Source organism: Astyanax mexicanus, chromosome 1 (assembly GCF_023375975.1).
Source record: "Astyanax mexicanus isolate ESR-SI-001 chromosome 1, AstMex3_surface, whole genome shotgun sequence".
Classification (NCBI taxonomy): Eukaryota; Metazoa; Chordata; class Actinopteri; order Characiformes; family Acestrorhamphidae; genus Astyanax; species Astyanax mexicanus.
The window spans coordinates 20,331,497-20,352,089 of record NC_064408.1 but is presented as its reverse complement, the minus strand read 5'-3'; the positions used below and the strand labels follow the sequence as shown (position 1 = coordinate 20,352,089).

Below are 20,593 nucleotides of genomic sequence, written 5' to 3'. Positions count from 1 at the left end.
ATTACAATCAGACTAACCAGTAATTGACCAGATGTAAAAACAGGATTTATTAATTTACTTTTTAAATTGTACTTTACTTTTAAAATGTACTTCATCTTATCTAGTTTAAACCAGAGTAGGTTAGTACATTAACATTTTGTATACTAACCTGTTAAACCCCTCACTAGTCTATAGCTCATGATAAAAGAAAGAGTGTGCAGCACACAATTGGGACACAGCATTAGTCAGGAACCTTGTCTAAAGTGAACTTTACAAGACAGGCCCCCCGGTCATTTTCAAATCAACGCACACGACTAAAGTGGGCCAGAAAGTAGCGCGCCGGCTGCTGTTCCACCTCTGGCCGGAAAAGGGTCGTTCCACATGCCAAACAACTTGTGGCTCGTTATTCCAGAGGCGGCAGACAGTGTAGTAGTAGGCAAAGCGAGGGAGCGAGGCGGGCGGGTGATAAACGGAGGAAGAGTCCTGTGTTTTTCCTCCAGCGGTCCCTCACTCTCTCTCGCACACGCTCATCGATTCACTGAAGATCTATATTTAGCCCATGATGTATGGCAGTGAGCTCGCTGAAACAATGGTTGTGTCCCCAACAGCAGAGAGAGAGAGAGAGAGAGAGAGAGAGAGAGAGAGCGACAAAGAGAAAGAGAGAAAGAGAGAGAGAGAGAGAGAGGTAGCAGAGACAAATTTGAAAATGAGCACACAGGGAGAAATCTGAGAACCGTCGGCTACGGCAGAAAAAGAGAGAGAGAGAGAGAGAGACAGGAGGGAGAGGAGAGGGAGAGGGAGAGCGAGAGAGACTGCAAAAAAAAAGCTTTAGCAAAAAGAGAGAGAGAGAGAGAGAGAAAGAGAAAGAGAGAAAGCAAAAAGACTAGGACAAAAGGGGGGTATGTTGGGGGGTGCAGGAGGGAGGGAGGAAGGGGGGGTCACACTGTTTCTTCTGTTCCCACAACACACGAATGCCACCGCACACTAAAACTCTGGGTTGATGCAAGCAAGCCGCACACTACAGCATATACTTCATTAAATGGTGGCTAATTGCCGACATCCACAAGCTTGGCTTCCGCCAAGGGCTGCCTATTAATTGCACTCCGTCAGTGCACATTCTCTGTGTGATAACAAGCTTCCGCTAACCTGATAGCAATAAAAAACTGCCTCTGCTTTCAGGCGCGAGTAGACAGCGATTGCGAGTGACACAAAAATAATAAGTCAAGCAGACAGCTGGGAAAAAGCATGTAGGGCAGCGTGAGGCTCAACGCACTTTGGATTTTGTTAAATAATGAAAAAAAATATATAGCTATCCAGCTACTAGAGATGTATACTAACGAAGTTTAACTACTTATATATGCTACTGTACTTAAGTACTGAAATGCTGTATCTGTATCTACCTGGAGCATTATTTTTTTACTTTACAACTGTAGTGAAGTACTAAAATCCTGTATCTGTATCTACTGGAGTATTATTTTTTACTTTAATACTGTACTGAAGTACTAAAATCCTGTATCTGTTTCTACTGGAGTATTATTATTATTTTTTTACTTTACTACTGTACTTAAGAAGTACTAAAATGATGTATCTGTATCTACTGCAGTATTATCATTTTACTTTACTACTGTACGTAAGTACTAAAATGCTGTATCTGTTTCTACTGGAGTATTATTTTTAACTTTAATACTGTATTTAAGTACTAAAATGCTGTATCTGTATCTACTGGAATATTCATTTTTACTTTAATACTGTATTTAAGTACTAAAATCCTGTATCTGTTTCTACTGGAGAATAATTTTTTACTTTACTACTGTATGTAGGTACTTAAACGCTGTATCTGTTTCTACTGGAGTATTTCTTTTTTACTTTACTACTGTATTTAAGTACTAAAATGCTGTATCTGTATCTACTGGAGTATTATTTTTACTTTAATACTGTACTTAAGTACTAAAATGCTGTATCTGTATCTACTGGAATATTATTTTTTACTTTACTACTGTACGTAAGTACTAAAATCCTGTATCTGTATCTACTGGAGTATTATTTTTTACTTTAATACTGTACTGAAGTACTAAAATCCTGTATCTGTATCTACTGGAGTATTATTTTTTACTTCACTACTGTATTTAAGTACTAAAATGCTGTATCTGTATCTACTGGAGTATTTTTATTTTTTTTTACTTTACCACTGTACTTAAGAAGTACTAAAATGCTGTATCTGTATCTACTGGAGAATTATTTTTTACTTCACTACTGTACTTAAGTACTAAAATGCTGTATCTGTATCTACTGGAATATTCATTTTTACTTTAATACTGTATTTAAGTACTAAAATCCTGTATCTGTTTCTACTGGAGTATTATTATTATTTTTTACTTTACTACTGTACTTAAGAAGTACTAAAATGCTGTATCTGTATCTACTGGAGTATTATTATTTTACTTTACTACTGTACGTAAGTACTAAAATGCTGTATCTGTTTCTACTGGAGTATTATTTTTTACTTTAATACTGTATTTAAGTACTAAAATCCTGTATCTGTTTCTACTGGAGTATTATTATTATTTTTTACTTTACTACTGTACTTAAGAAGTACTAAAATGCTGTATCTGTATCTACTGGAGTATTATTATTTTACTTTACTACTGTACGTAAGTACTAAAATGCTGTATCTGTATCTACTGGAGTATTATTTTTTACTTTACTATTGTACTTAAGAAGTACTAAAATCCTGTATCTGTATCTACTGGAGTATTATTTTTTACTTTACTACTGTACTGAAATACTAAAATGCTGTATCTGTATCTACTGGAGTATTTTTTTTACTTTACTACTGTATTTAAGTACTAAAATGCTGTATCTGTTTCTACTGGAGTATTATTTTTACTTTACTACTGTATTTAAGTACTAAAATGCTGTATCTGTTTCTACTGGAGTATTATTTTTACTTTACTACTGTATTTAAGTACTAAAATGCTGTATCTGTATCTACTGGAGTATTTTTTTTACTTTAATACTGTACGTAAGTACTGAAATGCTGTATCTGTATCTACCTGGAGTATTATTTTTTTACTTTACAACTGTACTGAAGTACTAAAATCCTGTATCTGTATCTACTGGAGTATTATTATTTACTTTACTACTGTACTGAAATACTAAAATGCTGTATCTGTATCTACTGGAGTATTATTTTTACTTTACTACTGTACTGAAATACTTAAATGCTGTATCTGTATCTACTGGAGTATTATTTTTTTACTTTACTACTGTACGTAAGTACTAAAATGCTGTATCTGTATCTACTGCAGTATTATTTTTACTTTACTACTGTACTGAAGTACTAAAATGCTGTATCTGTTTCTACTGGAGAATTATTTTTTACTTTACTACTGTATTTAAGAAGTACTAAAATGCTGTATCTGTATCTACTGGAGTATTTTTTTTTACTTTACTACTGTATTTAAGTACTAAAATGCTGTATCTGTATCTTCTGGAGTATTATTTTTTTACTTTACTACTGTACTGAAATACTTAAATGCTGTATCTGTATCTACTGGAGTATTATTTTTTTACTTTACTACTGTACGTAAGTACTAAAATGCTGTATCTGTATCTACTGGAGTATTATTTTTTACTTTACTACTGTACTTAAGAAGTACTAAAATGATGTATCTGTATCTACTGAAGTATTATTTTTACTTTACTACTGTATTTCAGTAGTAAAATACTGTATCTGTATCTACTGAAGTATTATTTTTTTACTTTACTACTGTACTGAAATACTAAAATGCTGTATCTGTATCTACTGGAGTATTATAGTCACTCTAAACATTTTTATATGCTGCATCATTACAACAATTATAAAAATGTTAGGAATTATTTCCACATTATCACTGAAGCCAGAGTGGTAGATGCTCTGCACTATCACCGGGTTTGATGAAGCTCCTCATTATTGAACAAATCAAACAATCAAGATGATCTTATAAGAAGACCAACCATGCTGCCCCCATTCTGCCTTTCCTTCTGAGAACTTTCCACTACTTTCTGTAATAAATAAATAAAAATGTAACAGTACTGCACTTTTACATTCAATACTACATTTTAAAATAAACTTCTTGCAATACTTTAGTAGAAAGAATGTTGAATACTTTAGTACTTTTACTTAAGAGTGGAGCTTAAAGAACAACACTCAAGTCACTTTTTGATGGAGCACTTGTACTTTTACTCTCGGTCTCTAGTACTTAATACATGTCTGCTAGCTACAGAGTGAATACATGAATACATGACGTGTATTATCATTGATTATTGTATATATAAAACAGTTCTTACAGAATGCCAATATTTGGAATTAACACATTAATATGATTTATTCTTCACACTAAATGCTAATCAGTTAATCAGATTGCTGATATGTCTAGTTTTTATGTTTGTTTTATTACTTTAGAACAGGAGATGATATGCTAACATTGTTCACAAACACTCGACATTGAGTGGTGTCGGAAACTGGTAATACCATTTGTACCACTTGTAAATTGCACTCAAACAGCCAGTGAAGTGGTACTTACAAGTGGGAAACTCTGGATCCTAAGCGTGTACTCACACTAGGCCCGGTTTAGTTGAATCGTGCCAGAGCACGGTTCGGCCCACTCCCCACTCCCCACTCCCCCGCAGGCCTGCACTCACACTGCGCTAAACGATCCGTGCCCGAGAACGCTTACGTCATCAACAGGTGACTTTTGTTTTGAAGAACAGTATGCGCGCGCAAAACAATGGAGTTCAGGATTGTACTGTTGTTTTTGTTTCTCTGGAGTCGTTTTAGGCGCGCAAATACGCAACTGAACCAGAGATTCATTGATTGTGCAACACAGCGATTTACTGCTAATCGTGCTGCACGTGTAAGAAGGTTTTTACACAAGCAGCAGACGTCCAGGGAGAAATTTGCAGCTTTACTCGCGGACTACAATTCACGTTCATCAGTAAGGTAAGAGACGTACTTGCTATATACATAAATAGTGACCAAAGGAGCGAAACATAAAACTCAAGTAATAATAAAATGTGTTTGTTGTTTAGGACTTGTAGATAGTAGTCCTAATTTATTATGGGTAACACTAACCATTATGGTGCTCTTTAGAACCCTTTTCAAAAATATTATATGCAGAATTGTGTATAACATGTCCTCCGTTTACAGTAGCGTCGCATCACTGACGTCATCTTGATCCATGCCCGGGCACGGTTTGCGCTCACACTGCATCTGTACCCACCTCTCCAAGCAGGCCCGGGCACGGTTCAGCGTACCGTGCCCGGGCACGGTTCGGAGCGATCACACTAGCCAAACGAACCGTGCTTTGGGAGGTAACCGTGCCCGGGCACGGTTCGGATTGCCTAGTGTGAGTACACCCTAAATGATACACGAGTTTAAGAGATGTGACATATACTGTACTAGTTTCTTATTATATTTTATGTTAGTACCAACATAGAGCTGGACAATAGTTATATGTATATCATATACTGTACACATATAATTGCTTTAGAAATATAGAGACAAATTCACCAAGAAGATTAAAAATTATTTAATGTACATAAACAAGCTTGTTTATGGAAGCTGATGTAGTATGGGCAGCACTCCGATGACACTTAGAGACAAAGGAGCAGCAGGTGGTGTAAAAAAAAAAAAAAAAAGGAAAGCTGAGAGTGTGTTAGTGAAAAAGCCAGGCTGAACTGGCGGAAACAGATAAAGAGAACTGATCAGTGATATGGGTCAAACAGCCTTTCTGCACTCAAATCTCTCTTACATTCACACACACAAACCACAGAGAAAAGACAGAGAAAGACAAAGCTCACTGGTCTCTAATAACTCGCACATTCCTACTAATTCTATTCAATAGCCTGACTAATCTGATGATTATTTTTTCGAATAGTCGATTAGTCAGCAATTATTTCTAACATGTTCTCCATCTCTAAAAGCGATAGACACAGCTGAACATGAGATTTAAAACGCATTTAAATGTCTAGATGTTGTTTAATGTGGAAAGTACTAATATTTAGTAAGTATAATCTGTTGTGTTTGGGAACTTTTGGAGACGCAGACCAAGTTGAGTTTAACCTGTATGAGTGATCCATTAGACCATCTCCCACTGCACTTCTGTCCCCAGAATTTTTTTCTAATGCGTTACAAATTAATGATTAGTCGACAATTAAATTTGTAGTCGATAAATTTAAATAATTGACATTGTCTATTATATTGACTAATCGTTGCAGCCCTTCTTTCAAGCACTTTAACATCCCATCCCTGGCCCAGTTCATACAAAATCCAAACGAACCAGCAAAATGTATTTTTTAGATATCGTTGTTCTTGTACCGTCACCACAGAACTGTTTAAATATATCAGCCTATTTAAATCAATATTATGGCTACACTACATTCACATTACAGGCTCAAGTGACCAAAACTTGTATTTTGTCTTAATGTTACAAAAATATGATTTTTTTTTATTCTTTTCAAATCTGCCACTATAAAAGAGTCACTTTAATATGTGGTTCTAGATCGAATATGTATCTGATTTCTGAACAGTCATATCAGACAATCTTTGGTGCATCTATTTGCCTGTACATATGTGACGAGTGCTGTTTGTGACGAAGGCCAAAGCCTATGTAGAAAAATCTGCCCTCTCTAAACCCTTCACCACTTATCCAGTCAACACAAGACAAGGCTCTCATTTCTATCAATGGGGAGAGACCAAAATACTCAACACTCACTGAAGGACAAAGTAGCTTTCTGAAACATGTTTTAAATTAGGGCTGCACTGATACTTCACTCCTGAAAATACCAATGTCAGATTTTAAAGCGTCTGCCGATACAGAGTACAAATACTGACACCAACCAACTTAACTACATGATAGGTGCCTATAAGTCCTGATATTAATACCGGTAGGGTTTCATTTTGTATAGCTTTTCCTTTAGTTAAAAACAATGTTCTGTATCCGAAAAAAACATAATGTATTGGTTGACTAACTGCACATTTAAAAGGTTTGAAAAAATAAAAGTTATGACAAATAAACAAATACATAAATGAATTAGAAATGCAGTAGCATGTGCAAGTAGGTAAACATAAAATAATAATCCCTCACTGTAGAGAGGCTGCTGGCTTCACTCAAGTATCATTAAGTGCTGCACGTCAGTAACTGCTTCATGGTACTGGTGCTCTCTATTGCTGATTCCCATAATGTGTGTAAGTGCCTATTCACGCTGAACTTGTAAAGGATAAGGAGAGTTTAGGCCATGCCAATGATGTTTGTGCATGAGTAACAACACAAGGCAGTCATACAGAACAGACATTACTTTCATTATTGTCTTAAAGGCACAGTAACAAAAACCGTCGGTGTAATTCTAAGGCATAATAATGGTTGGAAAATGGCCATATAAAAATGAATTATGACTCTTTTGGTCTATAAACCTACCCAAAACCTCATAACTGGTCCACGGATGGGAAGAAAAATCTAGTAAAATACACAAAAATAAAGGATATGGGCCCTTTAAAGGCCTGTATCAAATATAGCTCTGGCGCCGGAAGACACAGACCTATTTCAACATTTCCTTTGACAACCTGATTTCATACTCCGCTTGCCATACTGACCCTGGGTATAAATGTACTGAATTGACAGTAAATTGAGTGGGTGTCATGAAAAGGCTAATATAGCCATAGATGGCTACTGTGCGGCCTCCTCTCAGCCAGGTTTATGAGACCCGAGGTCTTAGATGAAAAGGAGTCTTTTATGAGCCGGATGATGACTCCACAATGCTGACTAAATGTGCACTTGACCGAGGTCCTTGGCACGGTTTGCTGATCTTTTTTAAATATGCGCATTGTTTGGCGAGGCTATTCATGAGCTGCCACACAAATGAGGGCAAAGTTTTGTGAAACCAAAAGTGCCCAACTAGAGCCGACGCTGCCATCCGGAGCGTTGCGCCGAGCGGCTCACAAACACCACACTGGCCTACTCGAGCAAGTCTAATAAAACCAGTGTTCTCCACGGCTGCTCCCTATTCGCATTCGGAACACCCACTGAGTCACAGAACTCCCGCTAAACAGCCACTAGCAGACATATTCCGGCTTTCTGGTGCGTCAGAGGCAACCTTGAGAGAGCTCCTGATTGCAGATGCGTGTTGCAGCCTTGTAATACAATTATATGAGTCAAACAACTCTTGTATCTTTAATAAAAACACTCGCTCCCCTTGTTCCTTCAGCAGCACTTAATCACCCATCATTGTGAGTCTTTTACGACGATGATTAAAGGGGCTGTCAACTTTCAAATACTGGAAGTCAAATAAAAAATAAAACAATAACACACTGCTGCGCTAAAGGCAGTTACCATAACTATTCATCTCAGTGAGTGTGCTTTTACCTGAATGAATATAAATAATCATACATACAGTAAAATGCAGTTAGAAAGTGATGTTTTCAGTAAAGCTACTGTACCGGTCGTATCTCAAAAACAGCAAATTTACCTCTTAAATTTTAGTGGAAGAAAATTGAAAAAGATTCTATTTCAAGCTATTTGGCATCATTCTTTTTTTGATACCAAAGAGTTTATTAAGATTTTTCCACAATATTCATCAATACACATCGAATTGCAAGCATAACAGTATTATACACTACTAGTAGATCTCACAATCTCAATTATATCCACATTTCAAAATCAGGAAGTGGAGAAAAAATTAAGGTGTCTTGTATTTAAATATATTCATTCTTATTTAACTCTGTGCTGTCATGTAGTTTTCATTTTTTCCACTTAGTAGCAAATGCTTTTCCTCTCAATCGGAGCTTAAAAATATTTTTTTATACACAGATTTCTCTAACAGTTTCTATCCACGGTTTAAAAATGAGGGTTAGTCTAATACCAATTTGATGTTATCAATAATTTATTTCATCATTTCTATTGGTCTGTTCATCATTGAAAATGTGACACAAATAAAGAACATCTACTAGATTCAGTTTAGTTTAAAAAAAAAGTGGAGATACAAGGTTTTTGTGTGACAGCAATAATTGATTGCCTACAGAGCTACAATTCAAGCCTGTGCAATAAATATTTTGCTGTATACTAACAGCATTACAATAATCTAAAGTATGCTTACATTCACTATAATTCACTAAACAATAATGTAGTTTTACAAGCCTATAGAAGGAACAAATATTAAATAAATCAAATGGCAAATAAAACTAAATGTGAAAATATTACAATATTACTAATTATATATTTATACAACATGATTGCCAGATGCAAACAAACTGCAAAATTTATTTAATTATTGCTAACAATGCTAACCTGAGGTAAAAAAAGTATAATGTATTCTGTTGAAACACCAGTACAAGTCTGTCAAACCAGTTATGCTAAATTCCAAAATGTTTAGCTGTATGTATATATATATATATATATATATATATATATATATATATATATATATATATATATATATATTTGGAAATGTTTAACACGGTGTACAATTAGCTATCTGATTGTTAACTGGAACACCATCTACTCAGGTGTGGTGGCATCATTCCCAGCTCTGACATCTGACTCCTGAGGTACTGTGAATGAAACACAGCATAAATCAATCCTCATATGGAGTAAATGCTAGTTAACTAAACTGCAGACACCCACAACAGTCATCACACAAAAACAGCTAATGGGTACAAAATGTACAAAAACATTTTTGTAGGGGGCTTTCTTCAAAGCAACAAATAATCAAAACAGTGTTAGCATCTGCTAACTATGAGCTGTTAAAGATAGACTAGCATTATGAGTGAGTTAGCATCATTTTTATTGCTAAGTTACAACCTAAAACTAAAGAACTAAAGCAGGGAAGAAATAGTTAAACTATAAAATAAAGTAGAAAAAAGTAGAAGCCTAGTTAAATGAAATTTAAATGAAATGCAGCTGGAAATGCTAACGTTTATAAAATGCTAAGCATGCTAGTTAGCTAGCTTGTTCACTGATAGATACTCAGGGTCAACCACAGAAAATCTGGTTTGAGTGAAGTGTATGAAATATTCTGGCCAAAAAAACTGCCCTAATTCTGACTGGTGAGGAATAACATGACGTCAGCCTGCTCAGCACAGTCCAACCCAACCCAAAACCACACAGAAGAAGCCGAACTAAAACACACAAATCTTTCAAATGGAAGTGGATAGAAACAGCAGTTCAGCACAGCACTGGAACTCAGTGGATGGTTAGGATCATGCTGAATATATCTGCAGTGATGTTGAGGTGTTCTGCTGCTTTGACACTGAGCCAAGGACAATGCCAGGAGTCAGGAGCAGATAAGCTTAGCCACAGTCAAGCGCTAGGAAACAATGCTAACAGCTGTCTGAGGCTTTTTTCCAAACATCATGTGGTATAATGGCTGTATTAAGCATTATGCAGTTGCAGTAGTCATCTGTGGTATTAAAATATGAATATTTTAATTTTACATCAATAATTTTACCTCAGACAACACTAAAATAAACAAAGATATACATTTAATAAGCATAGTTGACTCAGTAAGCAGACAGTGAGCTCAGACTGCAAATTGTTTCAAAGACATAAACTATAAACCAGAAATTAAATGCATTTTTCTTGGCACACTAAAGCACAAAAAGCTTTAATTGTTTAGTAACAGAATGTAAATTGGAACCTGTATAACCAGCTAATGATGCTAATCTTTTTTCTTAGTAATGATAGCATGTGCTGCATTACTGTACTTGTAGCTATAGCTAAAAAACATGACACAGACTCCAGTCTTAATCTAAATTCTAATTCTAAATATACCTCTGGAAAAAAATAAGATGAAATGATGAGTTTCTTTGATTTAAACAAATTGAAAACATCTGGAATATAATCAAGAGCCACCAAACCATCAAACCAAGCTGAACTGCTTGAATTTTTGCACCAGGAGTGGCATAAAGTTATCCAAAAGCAGTGTGTAAGACTGGTGCAGGAGAACATGCCAAGATGCATGAAAACTGTGAATAAAAAAACAGGATTATTCCACCAAATATTGATTTCTGAACTCTTAAAACTTTATGAATATGAACTTGATTTCTTTGCATTTTTTGAGGCCATTTCTCATTTTCTGCAAATAAATGATCTAAATCTAAACCTATTTGGAATTTGCTAGAAATGTTATCCATTGTTTATAGAATAAAACAACAATGTTCATTTTACTCATATACCTATAACATATACCTATAAATAGCAAAAACAGAGAAACTGATTCAGGAACTGAAGTGGTCTCTTAATGTTTTCCAGAGCTGTATATAAATCAATGTAAACTGAGCTTGCACACAAACCTTATTATGTTAAAATATGCACTAATATGCACAGATGACCAGACCAGGCCTGGTTGTTTATTGGAAAATGCTGAACTAGAAATCATAGCAAACTTTAATACCTTACTACAGTTATAATACAGCCACAGAGGGTGGCAAAGAGATTTTAGCCCTAATTAGGTGGGCCACTGCTTATCCTCCCCTGCGACATCTATTAAAATGATTGTAAATGGCTGTAAAGATGATTCTGCTAATAGCAAGACCGAGTTAAATCTCTCCATTTTGCTTATTTTAGTGCTTCTCATTAAAGCTACACAGTATCTTACATAATCTGAAGTTTCAGTTGACTGTAGTGACAGGAAACACTGCCAAATTTTCCACCAGAAATTCATAATTAGTAATAAACTTTGCAAAATGTTTAAGAAGAAACCAAGCTAATGCCAGTTGTACTGTTTACTATGCTGCTCAAACTATGCCTTTTTAAATACTGAAAATTGGTTAGCCAGCTGAGCCTGTGTTCATGCATCGTGACTTGCCTGTAAGACCAAACATGTTGGAAAACACAACAGAATAGATAATTCTATACATACTTTTCCACATCCAGTCTCATTACCAGAAAGACTATTGACTGAATAATTCTGGCAGATTTTACCATGCAGAACCACTGATTTACATCATAGGGTTTCCAGTGAAACCTGAAAATATTTTTTTGTTATATATCACATTTTTTAACATAATTCACAATATTTTTTATGATTGCATAAACGTGTTACTTTTACATAATTTTCTCTTAAAGCAGCATTATGTAGAATTTTTACATTAAAATAACAGCTTCAAAATTATTGCAATGCTCTATATACTGTAATAGGAAGAATAGAGTCAATGTCATTGCTGTCATTAATACACTGCTAACTGCACTGCATGACTTTGGTGAAGCAAGCAAGACATCACTTGCCACAACTGTGTGACAATGTTTAATCTAATGTAAGTCATCTTTATATACAATCCAGAAATACTACTCTACCACATCAGTCCATACAGCTCTGGAAAAAAATGAAAAGACCACTTAAGTTTCTGATTCTGCTATTTATAGGTATGTGTGAGTAAAATGAACATTGTTGTTTTGTTTTATAAACTACGAACAACATTTCTCCAAAATTCCAAATAAAAATATTGTCATTCAGGGCACGTATTTGCAGAAAATGAGAAATGCAAAAAAAGAGCTTTCAGACCTCAAATAATGCAAAGAAAACAAGTTCATATTCATAAAGTTTTAAGAGTTCAGAAATCAATATTTGGTGGAATAACCCTGGTTTTTAATTACAGTTTTCATGCATCTTGGCATGTTCTTCTGCACCAGTCTTACACACTGCTTTTGGATAACTTTATGCCACTCCTGGTGCAAAAATTCAAGCCAGTCTCTCAGCTTGTCCAGAAAAACGTGTCCTTTAGTGGTGGCTCAAATTACAAATCATAGTCATTTACAATAATGTACTGCCCTTACTGTTTTCATGTTACTTCATAAGCTTTGATGTCACTTCATAAATCTGACTTCACTTCATGATCATTCCAGTGCTGAATCTAACATCTGGGAATTCTAGAGAGAATCCAGAATTGATAAGATAAGCATTGTACTTATTTTTTCTGTTGAGGCCACACCCATTAATAAACGTCTCTTACACAACTCTTTTACCTTTTATTATTATTTTTGTTTTGAGATTATACTGGCATCAGAAAAGCCCATTTGCAGAATTGAAAACTGAACACAAGGATGAAACAATGAGACACTCAGCCATGACATCATCTGCAGCACCTCTCTGTTTTTCCAGGCCAAATAAAAGAGAATTATTAATATGACTAAATCATTCCATGGCCTGAAACTACAAACCCACTGAAAAAAAACACAGCCTCTTCAAGCTCCATCACACTCACTCCTACACACACACACACACACACAGAGTCGTGCCTGCCAACACAGGGCTCCCCTCCTTAAGCCTCTCCATGGCTGGTAAGCGCTCCTCACTATAAGACCATGGCAGGGTTCAAAAAGCCCATTAGGTGGTGGTCAGGGCTTTCTGCCCGGCTCCATTCACGGCACTGCCCTTCACCTGACCCCTGCACACCCAGCTGGGGAAAGGTCAGCGGAGAGAGGCGGAGTGTGGGAAAACAGAGGGAAGGATAGGAGGGGTGAGGAGGGAGAGAAAGGGGGAGCAAGAGACAGCTAGCGAGAGAGCGAGGGAGAGAGCGGGTAAGGACATAGGGAGAGGAGGCTGACATTGGAGCAGTGTTTTTCCATCTACAGCAGCGAGAGACACACACACACACTCTCTCACACACACATGTGGCTCATCCCACACTGCAGTAGGAATACCTCATGTGTCTAACCAGCAGCAGAGTTTGGACTGCTATAATAAGCAGACACAAATACTACGATGTGAGGAATTTGATACTGAAATGCTACTCAAATAAACTGCTCCAGAATGTATGCTGGGAATGTACTGGCTCATACACTTGACTCTAAATCCAACTCCCTCATTTCTCGTCAGTGGATTCTTTTACATTTCCTGACGCGAAGAATATGTCTGGCCATGCTACAGGACATGCAGACCTGCTGAAAAAAAACAAGACTTAAGGCTTTTGCATTATCTTTAACATATTTTTTTCTCTTTAATGTAGACACTATTATATAACAGGGCAGGCTGACTTCAGGCTGAAATCTATTTCAATCTACTAAACATAAATTTATTATATCAGCATACAGAAAAAACTCTTAACTTTCAATAAAAATCAGGGTAAAGGGATTTTTTTTCTATAACAAATGCATTGTTGCTTGTGCATTCCTCACACAATACTGATAGAAGAAGAAGAAGAAACTGCAAAAACAGAGATATTGCCAGCAACCTGAACCAGCAACCCTAGAATTATAGATATGACAAATATAGATATGACAAATCATCATTAATGTTTTCTCTCTTTTTTGTGGCTGCTAATAAAAATAGTAACTAATAATTTATTTTTCATTTATTTTTTGTTTATAAATACAGTTTTTCCAGATTTTCCTATAAATGTGGAAGGGAACCCTGCTTTTGATTAGTTTTCAGCATATCAAGGTAAATGAACGCAAAGCAAACACACAATATACGCATCATGTTCTGATTTGGACTACTGAATTACTGACACTCGTTAATCAGTGTTAAGCATTTTTATGATATATGATTCTGTGTTATATGGTGTGTCCGGTGTTTAGCAGCCTTCTGGTGTCTTGCTCAAGGATTCAATGTGCAGGTTTATGGTGTTATCCACTATGCTATCACACCACTATAATCACATGCAGTGGGGGACTAAGGGGCAGGAGAGAAAAACTGCACAACATGGGGCCTATACATTCTACAGGGGGCATGGCTAAAACTGAAACAATAAATGGGTGGAATAGATTGAAGTTTGACAACAACTTACTTTGTCTTGTGCCATCAAATACTGTTTTTTCCATTGGGAGAGCATATATAGGGTATCACATCACATTGTATCCACTGGCATGGCACTTCACCATTAAATAAGCACTTAATCAGGCACGTCTTTATGTTTTTCACCTGTGGGAAATAGGCCTGTCACAACAATTACATTATTGACCTATTGTACAATAAATGGACATGACCTCAATAATATTTGATAATCGTGATATTGTCTATTGTTTTTTGTTATGTTTGTTCACAAATATAACAGTGAACATATTTAAGCCAGTCATGCTTAATGACCAATGCTTCAATTTAAACTGCAACTCCATACACACATTGTGAACTGCAGGTAGGTAAAGAACATAGTATACATTTTCCAAACTATGATTGTTTAAAATATTGTTGTATTTAAAAGGCTAGAATTGCATTGTTAAGCTATACTATTATCATTAAGTCAGTGAAGTTAAATGGTCTTAAAATGACAATATTATCGTTTATTGCAATAATTTCTGGGATGATATATCGTTCACAAAAAAAAATGCTATCGTGACAGGCCTAGTAGAAGAACCCTATACTGCAAGGCATCCCATTTTCTCTAATGGGACACTGTCTAATAGGGGTAGCATAGAAGGCACTTTATAACAGCTTTCTTTACTACTGGAAGGACAGAAGGGCACACATAGGTAGCAACTCACTGAGATATACTATCACATTTTCTTGATCTAGGGGGCACATCCTCATAATTGTTTCTACTGTGATTACTACCAGCAGCATCAGTTGCAAGCCCAGTACTCAAGACTTGAATCTTGAATTTGCCCAATTAACATGCTTGTTATATAAACATTCTCAGCAAATATAATTATTCAGCTCTAGAAAGAATTTAGAGACCACTGGAAAATGATGAGTTTCTTTGATTTTACCAAATTGAAAACCACTGGAATATAATCCAATCCAAAAATTATCTAAAAGCAGTGTGTAAGACTGGTGGAGGAGAACATGCCAAGATGCATGAAAACTGTGATTAAAAACCAGGGTTATTCTACCAAATATTGATTTCTGAACTCTTCAAACTTTATAAATATGAACTTGTTTTCTTTGTGTTCTTTGAGGTCTGAAAGCTCTGCATCTTTTCTGCAAATAAATGCTCTAAATGACAATATATGTATTTGGAATATGAGAGAAATCTCAGCCGTACTTTATAGAATAAAACAACAATGTTAATTTTACTCAAACATATACCTATAAACAGCAAAATCAGAGAAACTGATTCAGAAACTGAAGTGCTCTCTTAATTTTTTTTTGTAAAAAATTGTGCTGTAATGCTGTTACTCCTTTTTCTTATTCTGTTGATTAGTGGGTGATGATAGCTTTCCTCAATTTCTTGTAGTTGATCTCAAAATTAAAACCACCCAAAACAAGGTGATTTTACACAACAAATGAACAAGACCATGATTTATTTTGATCTGGAACAAGACCACCAATGTACAGGTAAAAGCACCCTTAAAGTGACAACAGCTAAAAAAGTGATGTATTGGGCTCGGTTGGGCCCTGTCTGGCATGGAGACAAAAAGTACAGTAGAGATAGTTGACCTTAACCTTGCCCTGCCATTCAGTGCATGTGGCAGCTAGATGCAGTTGTTTTATAGAAATGGTTGGGGGGGCAGTGGGGGTCAGCGATGAAGCCTCCAAGGAGAACATAGAGAGAAAGCGAGCAGCAGAGATAGAGGGTGGGCTGTGGTGAGTGACATGTGAACACACACATACCCACACACACACACTCACTCGCACATGCGGAGCGGGGCATACAGAGTGGCATGAGTCATGCTGCCGGAGGTCTTCTCTATCATGTGTGCACTTGTGTGTGTGTGTGTGTGTCTAAACAAGGATGAGCACAAATATCTGAGACCAATTTTCTGTCTCTCTGAATGAAACGCACACTGCTCTCCATGATACAAAAGCAGCATTCAGATTACAGCCTGATTGTTTGTACAAACTGGACAGAAGACTGTATTAATTAAACAAGGTTAACAATTACACAACCTACACCAAAACTACAGCAAACAGGGTGATCTTCATCTGATCTAGTGTACCTCAATAAGGGCTTTTCACATCTATAGTTCGTTTAATCTTCTAAAACCTGGATTTTTGCTTGTACATTTTTCATGGTGCAGAGAACCAGAAATGTATTGTCCACATATGAGGACACAAGGTCTCAGGAGGATCTCTAATCTCTAAGTTCTTAAAACTGGGTGATGGTTTTACACAGGGAAAAAACCAAATGGTCTATAATACTGTATGTCACAACTATTCACAAGATAATTTCTTCTCTGCTTATTGGTCATGACTGGCTGGGGTGGACCAAAATAGTAAATACAAGAAGAAGATCCTGTATTCTGGACTAGTGCAGATTTCTGTACAGTTAGTTTAACATGAAGCAATATGGATGAGATTTAATTAGTATATAGCTATAGTCATTATCTAGCCAATATACCAGATTAAACTACACCTGTTTAGTCGGACTGGCTGCAGAAACTTTTGACTGGGATTCCTGTCATCTTGTTTTTAATCAATTTACTATATGAGGCCAAGGGTCAATGTTTTAAAACATGAAGTATCAAGGTGCAGAGAACCAGAAATGTAATGTCCACATATGAGGACGCAGGGTCTCAAGAGGATCTCTAATCAGGTCCAAATCTATTAACAAGCTTGGAAACAAGTTTGTTGTTTTTTCACACGGGGAAAAAACAAGTGTTCCATAATCCATCACAACAAATGACAATAGGTTTTTGTCTCTGCTTATTGGTTGTTGCTGTCTGGGTTGGACCAAAAAAAAGTAAATACAAGAAGAAGATCCTGTATTCTGCAATGGATGAAATTCCATTAGTTCATAGCTATAGTCATTATTTAGCCATCTATCTATCAATCTATCTATCTATCTATCTGTCTGTCTGTCTGTCTGTCTATCTATCTGTCTATATGTCTATCTGTCTATCTATCTATCCATCCATCCATCCATCCATCCATTCATACACCCACCCACCCACCCACCTACCTACCTACTCTCCTCCCTACTCTCCTCCCAGCCCACTTTATTCTGATTTGTTGCAAACAATTTTGGGCTACACCCAAACACATGACCCCTCCCCTCTGAACCTCCCCAAACCCACTTGCTTCTTATTGGCTGCAATCACATTTATTATCCACTCCCCTCCCTGTACACTTTACACATACTGTGACTGCTCTAATCAGATACACACTACACTCCCCTCCCTGCCCACTTTACTCTTATTGGCTGCAATCAGATGCAGGCTCTACCCCCTCTGCCCACCCACTTTACTCTGAGAGGCTGCCTGCAAATGCATACTCCCCTCCCCCACAAACTTGAGTCTGATTGACTGCAATCAGATTCATACTCCACTTCCTCCTCCTCCTCCTCCTCCTCCTCCTCTATCACTGACACTATCAGTTTTTTCTGTTACCCAAAAAAAATGGAAAGGCATATCAATGACATGGCAATCCAATCAAATTCTGCTCCTGTTTTATTTCTGTTTCTATGTTATACATGCATACACTTTTAAATTTTTGTGCATACAATACTAAAATCTCTGTTGAATAAACATCAAAGGGTTTTTGGATGTAATTTCACTGTAAATAGAGATCACTTGCTGCTCATTCAGTCAGATACACAAAGAAGCTACACCATAATCAGAATTTCCAACAATTTATGCACACGTTCCATTTTATATCCATATCATCCTCTCCTGCTTCCCATTCCTTTCTCTGATGTCATCCCCAATGTCCTATCTGCCCGGCTCGGCACAGCCTTGGTCAATAGCCACGAGATTCCCGCGAGTGTGCACTGAGATAATGCAAATGGCTCTATAAATAGTTTGTGTAGATTCAGCTGATCGTGCTCTCTCGACGCAGCACACTCGAGGAGCCACACGCCACACAGAATCAACGCCCGTCTCACAGGCAAGAGCCTGCACTCAGCACTCTCTCTCTCTCTCTCTCTCTCTCTCTCGCTGTGCGTCTCTAGCATCTGCGTGCCTCCCCAAGGTCCTGTAAACCGTGCAAAAGAGCGTCTGGGAAATTATATGGCTACATTTTATTTCAAGAGTCCATTTCTTAGGCTATCAGAGCTCGCTGTAAATGCCAAGCGCGTTATTAGAATCATCACAGCAGTAATAAGCACAACAACAGAAATTAGGCCACTCCTGCAACATCCTCCCACATTCAGCCATGCGTTTAGGGACCCTAATAAAAGAACAGTAAATAAATAAAAAAAGCTGTGGTCAACACAGTGATATAAAGAGAAGATTAAGGAGGACGGCATCTCCTCAAAACACAGAACAAAAGTACCAAAAAAAAAACACTTCCTACCCTTACTTATATACTCCTGTACTGCTTTACATAATTGAAGAATAATTACATAATTAGCTTATTAGTAAGTTCCCGTTTGCTTTTGTAGAATTTAAAATATGAATTTTGTGGGGTATCTACAGCTATCAGCAGCTTTTTGTTGTTTTTTTAAGCCAAAATCTGAGACAGATTCCAAAATGTAGAAAACATTTCTAAAGTGCCTTTCATTTGTAATGATTTAAATCCTTTCTACACAACCATCCTCTCTGTATTAAACTGTTAAACAGTTTCAGTTTCTGTTCCTCAAACAGCCCTTTCTTCTGATTATTCTGCCAAAAAACATGCAGAGCTGAAATGAAACTGAAAACAAACAAAAACATTTTCATTTCAATCGAATTAAACATTGGCCAAAGCCTGAGTACCAAATGCAGAACAAACATTTTTTGCAAGTTTTAATTGCAGATTTTTGTAGCAGGTTTTAAAAATAAATTTGCCACTTTTTTAGCACTTAATAAATTAAATAGACTATGTCTGCTATTTTTAAATCGTATCAACAAAGCACAGCATGACTTAAAATAAAATTGCTTTTCCAGTGTATATTATTTTGTCTTTTCACATTTTTTTCGGCCTGAACACCAAAATTACTTTTTTTTTGCTACTTTCTGGTCTGAACAAGAAAGGTTAGAGTAGGGTTCTGTGGTTAATTGGAATTTAAAAAGTAGGACACTGATTAGAATAAAAATAAAATACAAATAAACAAAATAAAAATGTATCAGCCAGAACTGACAAAAAAAAAATCAGGCACAATATTCAACCAATATTGACATTTTCCAAATCTAAGCCCCTCAGAATCAGTATCAGTCGCAACATTTTCATATTGCTCAAAATCAGCCTCATTAATGACATCATGTAACACACTTAATAAGAACTGTGTGTTCTAAGCTGAACTGCAACAACAGAAGGATCCAGCAGCACTGCTAAAAATACCAGCCCAGAGTTTGCTTCTCACTTAACCAGCAGCCAAAGTGGAATTTGGCCAGAGTCCACCAGTCTCCACACATTGTAAAGGTAAAGACCCTCTGAGCAAGCGCTCCAAATACACACTCTTACACTCACACACTCACAGAAACACACTCACACACACACACTGAATCCCAAGACAATGGTTAGCAGGCTTACTTTCGAGCTCATGGTGTATGATGTCACTCAGGTTGGGCTCGTCGCCCCACCAGAAGATCCACAGCTCCTTGGCATCAGGCTTGACGCGGCGGCGCCACACACACAGCAGGTTGGCCTGCACGCAGCACGTGAAGCTGCGCAGCACCGGGTCGTCCTGCGCCGGCGCTGAAATCACCGGCCCGTACTCGCCGCCACCGCGGAAGTTGTAGCACCGCCATTTAATGCCGGTCAACTCCGCCTGTCAGAGAGAAACAAGAAGAGGTTTAGAGTGAGAACATGGTTTGGTTTGTGCTTTTTTGCATTTTTATCATTT

General features: G+C 36.8%; 1 protein-coding gene across 4 annotated transcripts in view; it reads right to left on the bottom strand.

Moving 5' to 3' along the window:
* Window positions 1–20,593, bottom strand: part of LOC103034396 (mediator complex subunit 13L) — a 167,672-nt gene that overhangs the window by 112,842 nt on the left and 34,237 nt on the right. For all 4 annotated transcript variants that reach the window (XM_049474575.1, XM_049474584.1, XM_049474582.1 and 1 more), the window contains exon 2: window positions 20,281–20,518. In XM_049474575.1, the coding sequence (XP_049330532.1) occupies window positions 20,281–20,518 (238 nt within the window). The remainder of the gene's footprint in view (window positions 1–20,280; window positions 20,519–20,593) is intronic.